The sequence below is a fragment of the Uranotaenia lowii genome, unplaced genomic scaffold, assembly GCF_029784155.1.
Source record: "Uranotaenia lowii strain MFRU-FL unplaced genomic scaffold, ASM2978415v1 HiC_scaffold_611, whole genome shotgun sequence".
NCBI classification, from domain to species: Eukaryota; Metazoa; Arthropoda; class Insecta; order Diptera; family Culicidae; genus Uranotaenia; species Uranotaenia lowii.
The window spans coordinates 6,801-17,111 of NW_026598547.1; the positions used below are offsets into that span (position 1 = coordinate 6,801).

The window sequence follows — 10,311 nt, forward strand, 5'->3', positions numbered from 1 at the left end:
CCTGATTAATGGTGTTTGTACACGCAAAATAATCTGTTCCTAGCTGCTACATGAAAAACTACATAATTTTTATCCAATTGATTTTCACGTAATTTGTACGAATAAAATAAGTAAACGCTCTCCCAATAGGAATTTTGCTCTTTGAACATCACATGCGAAATACGTGAATTTTTAGTGCGTTCAACATGTTATGAGGATGAAAGCTACGTGAAATTTGTTTAGTATAGAAATGATATTTGGATCTTTTCTATTTTTTTTTTCGTTTTTTACTTTTCGTAATTAAATGAAAACCAAATTTCATCCTAGATCAATTTTATTTTTGCTATCATTCGTCACATTGTCACTACACTGATTAAAAAAAACCGGGACCTCTTTACACCGAGTTGGTTTGATGAATCCTGTAAAAATTGAAAAATATTTATTTATTAAAAATAGAATCATCACAATGATAAATGATTTACCTTGTTAGGATCAGTAGAAACTAACTACCATCCGGGCCGCTTGGCCGTTTGGGGTTTACGCCCCCCCCCCCCATGAAGATCCGAAGATGCCAAGTGAAATAATGTACTAAACATAAAATTTTAATTTTCTAATCAAATTTTGATGAGCTACGTAAATGATTCAAGAGTAACAATAGTGTAACAATCTTGACTCCAAAACCTCGAAATCTAATTCCAGGACCACATCTCTACAACAGTTGTTCAAAAAATTTCTCACTTGTTGATAGTAACTGAGTCCCAAATATTGAATCCCAATAAAGTTAAACTAAGCTTACCAGATTGTACAGATTTTGACCAGATTTTTTCACTCTATTTGCAAAATCAAACGACAATTACAATTGAGTTATAAGAATTATGTATCTTGCGTCCAAACAATTTTTTTAAAACAAATTTTGCCAAAATAAACACAAACGATTTTTTGGAAGCCTGATTTTTCTAATGATTCTGAATCTCCTGATGTGTTTCGAAAAAATTAAAAACAGTATTCCGTGTGTTTTTCTCCTTTATTTTAGAGGAATATTTCCGAAATTTGCCTGCATATTGGACGGGTTTTTAACAAAAACTTGAAACAATATGCCCTTATTTCGCAAGGTTTCAGGATAAAATTGCCTGGATTTGCCAAGCCCGGATACTATCTGAAACAACTGTAATCGATGTTTACTCTTGGGCTCGAACTCACGTATATCAGCTCAGGAGGCAACTGATTTATCAACTGAGCTATATCTCAAGTACCCATATTTTCGAAAGCTTCATGAACAAAATTGGCTTCTCCTAGGACTTATTTTCAATAGTAAACAACTTTTAATTCAAAATAATTTTAATCTGAATAATTTGCACTAAGTACCTGAAGCTCTCAGAGCCAAAGGAGTAGAAGTGAGAAAATCGTCGATTTTGAGTTAATGATGTTAAATGAATCTTACCATTTCAAACTACATTTGATGATTTTTTCGGATTTTTAGAATTTTATTTACATACTTTTACATTCGATTTAAAAGTACAAATTCTCGAAACATATATAGAAAACGGTCAAACACGTCAATTCAAAATCGTGTTTTCTCGAAATAAGCTTTTATGTACTTATACCCCTTTGGCTCCAAGGGGTTCACTTGTGTAGGCATTGTTTAAGCAAAAATGTTATTGGGAAAAATTTGTCATCAAAACCCCCCCTATGAGCCGGTTCTTCCTACGGCCCTGAGTGAAGTACAGTAGTTACTACAAAGCAAACGTAGAATCGATGGGATGCCACAAAGACTTAGTTTACGTGAAAAATCCTGTATAATTAATTTCTAAATTAATTTGCGTGTACTGCCCCAGCGACTGATTTTTAGTTTTCAGCAAAAAATTAAAAAAAAATATATTTTTCAACGTTTTTATCTACTTTTTCAAGTTTCAGCCAGTTAGGACTTTTTGAGTATCTGAACACGAAACAACACTAGGGTGGATGAAAAAATATTTCACTATAAAATACAATAAAAAACGAATAAGAAAACTTTATCTGGCGATGAGTTGCACAATAACAAAGTGAATGTCTCAAAGCGAAAATGATGCACAAATTTAATAATAAACATTATAACAGAAATGACCAAATTAAAAAAAGGGACAACATCTATATGAATTACAAAATTACAAGCTACTAAAACTACAAAAAATTAAAAACAATACAGATCCCGTTTGTTTTCGGAAACATTCGATTTTGGCATCTGATTCGATTTTGCAACATACGATACGAACGGTGTTTGGAACGACATTACCTCATAGTTTTCGCTATAACAGAACCAATATAATTTAGACAAACCTCATAAATACGTTTTAGCGTTCTTAAATGTTGATTAAATACAACAACAAAAAACAAAAATTTAAAAAAAAATTTAAAGGTACTAAATATGACAAAAATGGTGAACATTTCATAAAATTTAGAAACAAATTTAAAAAAAAGATAAAATGACAAATAATACTAAAAATGAAATTTGACGAAAAATAAATCAATATTATAAACAAAAAAAAAAACAAAAGTGCATCAAAAACATGATAAGAAAAAATAATAAGTTACTAAAAATGATCAAAAATGTACTTAAAGTTATGTTAAAGATAATAATGATGGTTTTTATAGCAATAACTGAACATAAGATGAGAAAATTTGGCAACATTCGATTTTGGCAACACAAATACAATATAGAAAATAATGAAAAAAAAAAATACAAAAAATACATAAACGACTCAAATACCTAACTTTTGTTGTTTTTGTACGTGGCTATTCTCAAAATTTGTGGATTTTTTTTAATTTTGTGATTTTTTTCATAACGAACATACTGATTTTTTTAAATTTTTGGTAATTTTGGCCATTTCAGTTAGTTTAGTTATTTTTTCCATGTCTATTTGCCATTGGTTTTTTGTCTTTTTTGTTTTTTTTCTTGTCTTTTAAATAGTTTTCATTTAACAGTTTGTATGCTTTTTTCTCAAATTAAAACTTAGTTAATTTAGATATGGGACAGCTTTCGGGGAATTCGTGTATCTAAAAACTTTTCGTATGGTCGAAATATGGTCTATGAAGGAAATGAAGGCAATTTTACGATTATTCATGAAAAAACTTGAAAAAATTATTTATCATTTTTTAAAGAAATATTTCTACTTTATTCTTGGGATCTCCCATCGGAAGGTGCACACTTTTTTCAGTCATGTCATGATAATGATCAGTTTTCCCACTTATACTACGTCTAATCTGTATTTTTGATGGATGCATCCTCCTTACATTTCTGCTACTTTTCGATCCAATAAAAGAAACTGAGGGCAATTTAGTGGATAAAGCTGTTTGCAAATTAACAAAACTTGATTATTTTAGAGCCACATTGAAGCGTTTTAATGGAATTTCTGGTGGCAAAATCTGAGAATAATGAAGTAAAACCATCATCAGATTGAACTTCAAGTATAATCGGCTAGTATAGATAGTAGGTTCCGAAGAGTACATACATGATTACTCATTTAGGCTTATAAAAACAGCGAAAACCAAAGTTTTCGTTTAGAAAATTGTTGTTTGTTTTCCAGAGGAGTAGAATCTTTGCAAATCATTTTATTTTTTACAAAACAACCAGCAAAAACATACTTTATTTAGCTAGGGACTTTGCCACGAGCAGAAAAGTTATAGGATTCAACCGCTGGAATTTGTTTGAAATAGGGTTTTTCATAAGTGTTGTCGTCCATCAGAAATCATCTGTATCATTGTCTCGGTGCTGGCTTTACAGCTTACGAGCTCTGGAACTAGCAAAAATTTGTTGTTTGAGGTTAAGTTTGAATAAATTACCTATGACTAGGCAATTCTTTCAGCTTTTCAGAGAAAAAATGTAGGACATTTCAGTGATCTACCCTTAGTGTTTCGCTTATTCAAAATAAAAATGTCTGGTATGAGACTCGACTTTCTTGATGACCCCTTACCGTAGTTGCCAATCATGTGCTTCACTCCAATGCACGAGGGTCCAGGACGGAACTTTATGGTCGCTTATTTACGCATCGCAATGGACTCAGTCAAAAACAAAACGATGAAAATTTGACTTTTGCATGAAAAATGAGGATGTTCTCTTTCACAGCGTCTTCAAATATGTGAATTACAAGTTTGCGCTCTGAGAAAAAAATAAGTGCATTTTTATTTCATACAAATGCTTAGAAGACATTTTTATGTATGAGTTCATTCGCAAAAGTTAGAGCCAGAATAATGTTTTTTCGACACACCCTAACATTTTAATGTTAAAAAAATCATAACTCGCTTACGAAACGTCATTTGTATGTAGTGTCTTCGGTAAAGTTGCCTCAAAAACCGTTGGCTACAACTTTGTAGAATACAGTTTGGCTCTATCCGTTCACTGAAAAAAGTTTTTATGTGTAAATCATGCAAAAATAACACAACCTAATATTTGATTTAAGATTATTAAAGCACATGGTTTGATGAGCATTTTTGCTCAAGACACCATTTGTCTATCTCTTATAGTATCTTCGTAATTTATTTTGTTACAATAAAGTTCCGTCCTGAATCACTGTGCAATGCTTGATTTGTACTTTGTGGACATTTTTGACACTGTTAACATACTTTTCCACCACTACTTACACACAGTAATTTTATGAATAACCAACGGTTTTTCAGCTATCGATTTGATAATGATGGATTTTGAAGGAAACTGAGCACAATTATTTCTTCTTTTTCTCTTCCGTCGTAAAATCTGAAAAAAAAACGCGTGAATTTTTAATTTCGAAAAAAAAGGTCGGATAATAATTTTCACAGGCAACAAAATGCTGTCGAAATTTTGAATGAAATGAGCTATCAGCAAAAGAAAGTGTCCCATTTCTAAAGGAACTAATCTTTATTATTATAATTTAGGTTTTTTTTCCATCACATTTTTTGGACTTGCTTTCTTTTCTGGAACAATTCAATGACACAACGAGCAAAAACTTCTCGGTAATCTTCGGTTTTATTAAATACATCTTGAGTCCATACATACATTCCACAATATTTTGCTTCTTCAATGATTCCTTTATTCTACTCGGATTCTTTTCTTAGAAATACACTAGAAATCTCTCATAAAGTCCATCCAGATGTTGACCATTCGCACAACATTGACACGCCCTCCTCCAAAATTCAACACTTCTCTCGCAAAATGTGGTAGCGGATCCTAGTTCTATCTTAGGTTAGTTCTAGCTAGCGTGCTTCTTATAACAAGCGCTTCGTCACTCGCGATAGTTTTCATCTTCGATCGATTTTTAACTTTTTTTCTTACATTTGTGTGTCTAGCGCCAACAATATTAGCGTGAATGGGGGATTTTTTTAGTGAGGGGGTAGGTATGTAAATTAGTCTTCCGGGGCCTTAACAGTAGGTATTGAGTTGAACGACGAAAGTTACAAATTTGGTAGTCCAACGCCGACGCGCTGCATGGCCGCCGAATCCCGGACGCTGACCGGGGACTTGCCGCCTCCGTCGCCTTCGTCGGCCATCACGACTCCGTTGCAGAACGCTATGCTGGAGCGCAGGTGCCGATGGGATTGGCGTTTGTGTTCCGGAATGTCTCCTCCGTTCGAGAGGGGAGTTCCTGGGGGGCTGAAGTTCAGCTCGTTCGAGGACCGATAGCTGCGGGCGTCGTCTTCCTCAAAATCGTCGTAGGATCCGGTGTAACGGGCCGAGTAGTGGTACTCGGATGATGCTGGGGATGACAGTTGTCTCCGATAGTTGGTGCCACCATTGCTGATTCCGTTTGTAGTTTGTGGGCCGAAGGTCGAGGGATGGTCTTCGAAATCGGGGGTTGTGGGTGTATGGTATCCGTTTGCCGGAAGCTTCCGGGGAGATGCCCGACCACCGTTCGGGGTTTCAACATAGTCGTAAAACTGGATTCTCGATTTGAGAGTATTCTGGCGTTTGGTTTTGGCCGCCTCACTAACGTCGTCACTTTGCTGGCGTAGAAATTGTTCTATTCTTAACTTTTCACGCTGCCGTTCTCGAGCTAGCTGCGAGAAGGCAGAATCGTTCTCGTCACTAAACTCTATGTGGGATCTGATGTTGCTTCTGTGTCGTTGTTTCATCACTTCACCCGTTTCGATTTCACTTGCAGGACTAGGACATTCCTTGGGAGTTGTGGCAGCCGAAGACGTCGATTGCCTGCGGCTGCTCGTTACGAATCGATCCTGAGGATCCTCCAAATATTCTTCGGGCCAGTAAAAGTTCGACTTCTGTCGATCGGGCCGCTCCGCACCTCGATTGATCATGGCCTCGGTGAGGCCATGGAAAAATTTCTGTCCAGCCATGGTTCACTAACAGTCCGTGCTCAACATCTGCATCGTCGTTCCACTTTCCCGGAAAATTGATAACACACTTGGTCCGAGCCTGTCGAATGCACACACAAAACAGCTCTCAGATGAAATCTTGTAACAAAACAACTCCAGCAGAGCTCATAAACCATAAAAAACACCAAACCGACCACGAGAGTTTCCCTCAACCAGGCAATAATTTTCCTTTCGCTTGTAATAAAACAGCAGCAGCAGCGGGAAGAGCACCTGTTTGGTAAACCGCCTTCGCCGTCTCGCACCAAGAAATGCGCGCTTAGCGCATCAACAATCCGGCTGATGATGACTCGGCGATGCACGCGAATTCCGACCACCAGAAACTGAACAAACTCTTCAAACTCAACGCGGAACGATCGCGCTCGCGGGGTGATCCTCCACTGGCAACGTGATCCAACGGAATAAACGGCTCCGGTGAAAATTGGCTCCGGTGAACCTGTCGTTGTTGTTTTTTTTCCCATACATTCATTCATGCGGCCTACCTATGGCGAGCGCGCTAGCTAGTTCGGTTTTCGGCTGGCTTTCGGATTCGAAGCTGCCTGTAAGTAGTTCCGCCGAATGTCCGCCCCCGCGCACGCCATAGCTAGATCGGCTTCATAAGGGATGTCTTGTCTTGTCTTGTGTTGTTGTTACTTTACCTACTCGAACGAAGAATAGTACGGTTGGATGGGTTCGGAGAATGGTTGGTTTGGTTGGCTAGTGCAGCTCAGCACAAGTGGGTTTTAGAATTCAGATTAGGTAGTTCAGTCATTGGAGACGTTGATGCGCGAGGAGGACAAGGCATGGGCATAGGGGAGTTGGTGTACAGTATTTAAATCCAATCTGAAAACTTCGATCACGCTGCGGTGACTTTTGAGACATTAGACACTTAAAGTTCGTTACAGAAGGTTTGTTGCTGAAAGAAAAGATGACAAAGTGCCACCTCACCAAAATAGTTGTTTAGAAGTAAATTTAATGATATTTACTATAATACGTTTCAAGAATCATGCATTACAAGTAGATTTTGAAAATTAAACGTGAAACATTCTGGATGAAAAAATAGATGTCAGCAGATTGGAATTTTCACAGCAAAACTAGTCTAATGATTGTGTAAATTTGAGAAAATTATCAAGATTATCTAAATTTAAAAATTGACAAAATTGATTAAATTAACAAAATTTCCAAAAGCAACATAACTTGTCAATTTTGTCAACCATGTTATGTTTGTAATTTTTGTCAACTTTGTAAATTTTGTTAATTATTTCATTTTTGCCAATTTTGCAATTTTTTTAAAATTCAGTAATTTTTGCCATTTTGTTATTTTTGTCATTTTTACCTTAATTGTCAACTAAAATTTTTTTCATTGTTATTATTTGCGTCATACTTGCCGTCTTGTTATTTCTAATTTAAAAAAAAATGTCATGCAATGTCCAATTTGTCCAATTTATTGAATTTGTCAATTTTGACTTTATTTTTCAATTTTGCCAAATATTTAAAAAAAATTCAATTTTGGAAATTTTGACCAATTTTTTAAAACTTCAATTTTGTTATATCTATCATTTTTATCATTTTTGTCAAAAAAGTTCCAATTTTTACATTTTTTTTTATTTTTAAATTTTTTTGAACTGTTTTCAATTTTGTCAATTAAGTCTATTTGGTTGATTTTGTTAATTTGCAAATTTTGTCAATTACTTAATTTTCTTCTTGAAAATTCTTCAATTGTTGTAGTTTCGCTAATTATGTCAATGTCGTCAATTTTGACAATTTTGTAAATTTAGGCGATTTTTCATTCTTGTCCTTTTTGTCATTTACTGGACAGATTTTTCGATGCGAGCCACGAACGTATGGCACGCAATGTATATTGTGTGTAGAGTAGTGTTACCATATCCTTCAACGCTAGAAAGGGTACATTGAAATCATATTTCAAAAAAATTAAGTGAAACAGAAGAAACCAGAAAATTTTGAAGCCATTAAAATACCACCAATTAGTTGTAAGTTTTATTATCTACATAACAATTATAAATATTACTTAAAATACTTTTATCCTATTAAAAACTATAAATTTCAGGTTACAGTGATAGGCTCAATTTTATTAAATTTGAAGGAAAAAATGTTTTCTATTTTATTCTAAGAAATAACACCAAAATGAGATAATATTGAATTTAAATAGAATTTATTTCTACATAGAGTACATTTCTTTTGTCTTGTACATTATTTCCGATTCGTTTTCAAATTTTTTGTACCAATTTTTTTATCAAATTGATGTCTATTGTCTACTGTTCGGGCGCTTATTGCATATTAAAAGGCGCATTCCAGTTTATGTATGTATGTATGGTAGTCACCTTGGGTGCACGGTCGTTCCGCAGTTAAGGCTAAAACTTCATCAACAAGTCACAGTAAATTACCATATATCAAGTTAATAACGGCTAGATGAGACGTTCAAGGGAATGGATTCGTAAGTAGAGTAACTTGCAATATCCGAGGGATTAGGATCGATTGGTCTCGAGAAGTTATTGCCGAATATACAACTAACTCACTTTGCAAGTCTCTGAAGTCCCCGCCCCCAAGATTTGTTTTAGAAGAGCTCGTCAAACAGCAGGAGAACTTAATACGAGTAGTAATGCGATAGATACATACCCATAGTCATTTATATACAGTTAAAAAGTATCGTAAAAATCATATAAATATAGTGTTATATGAAAAAAGTTATTTAAAATGCATAGAGTGAAATACGTTAGGGCGAAGTTAAAAAATAAAAAAATATTTGATGATGAAGAATTATATAATTGATAAGCCTGGACAGCCTGAAAAATAAAAATTTTTATGAGTAAATTACTATTTTATAATATTTGTAATTTTTTTTTTATAATTCTAAAACATCAGATTGATAAAATTTATTATTTACGCATATACAAAACTCCATGTGATGAATCTGTTCGATTATGCTTATAATTTAATTGAGGCCACAGGTTCTGAAAGCCAACTGATTTAGGTTTCAATAACAAAGTATCTAGAGCGTCATTTTTTTGTACAAGGTTGGAAAACATTAAAAATTTAGTTTAAGTAAGTAACAATGTTTTATAACAATAACAAATAAGAAGCATACATTTCATGTATATGTGCAATTAAAACCAACTCATGCCAGTATTTACAACGATTTAAAATATTTCACGACCTAGGAAAAATAAAAAAAAAGAACTCCATGGTATAAAACGTACGTACTCTGTCCTATCATATTTTTATATTTGCAAAAATGTGGCAAGCAATGCTATCATAATATTAATATTTTTAAAAATAAAACAAAAATTAAGATATATATAGATAAAGGGCCTGAAAAGTTCATGCTATAATTTTGCAGTTTTTAAAACATTCACAACAGCCCCAAAAGTTGCCTTTCGTTGCCCTGGAAATGAAAAGCTATATTTTTGAATGAAAAAAAAAAATATGTTAGTTTTTCACATGGTTTAAAATAAAACAATTTTAACTCGCGCGAAATACCGCGCGAAGTCGCTGTTTTAGTTCACCCAAACTTCATATGAACCTGCACTGAGATTATTTCTCGGCAGTTTTATCTGAAAACTAGCTGATCCCATACGAACTCCGTTTCGTATTAAACTTGGAATATGTCATGAACAGTTTGTATGAAAGTCAATTGAAAAACATTTTTCAGATGCACTTCAGAATTCATTTTTAAGTAATTATTGCAAAAACATTGGACGATCAATTTTTCTGTCGTCTACTGCTAAATTTGAAACGCAATTATTGCCAAAAAGGTCAACCCCTTTCGGTGGCCTCTTATACAATCTTTGATTTCTGAAATCAATTCCTCAAAACTCCCGTGTGCAAATTTTCAAAGCAATCCATTGCATAATAACGTCAATATTGCCTAAAACAGTGAAAAAATAATAAATATGGACGACCCCTTTCGTCGACCCATGGCATAATTTTTGACATCTGAAATCAATTGTCGTCCCTGAAAACTATCGTGTGCAAATTTTCACCCCAATCCACTGT

General features: G+C 34.3%; 1 protein-coding gene across 1 annotated transcript; it reads right to left on the minus strand.

Moving 5' to 3' along the window:
* Nucleotides 1–4,938: 4,938 nt before the first annotated feature.
* LOC129760452 (uncharacterized) lies at nucleotides 4,939–7,207 on the minus strand. The gene has a single exon (XM_055758093.1). The coding sequence runs from the start codon at nucleotides 6,280–6,282 to the stop codon at nucleotides 5,383–5,385; it is 900 nt and encodes a 299-aa protein (XP_055614068.1). The 5' UTR covers nucleotides 6,283–7,207; the 3' UTR covers nucleotides 4,939–5,382.
* Between the last annotated feature and the right edge of the window lie 3,104 nt (nucleotides 7,208–10,311).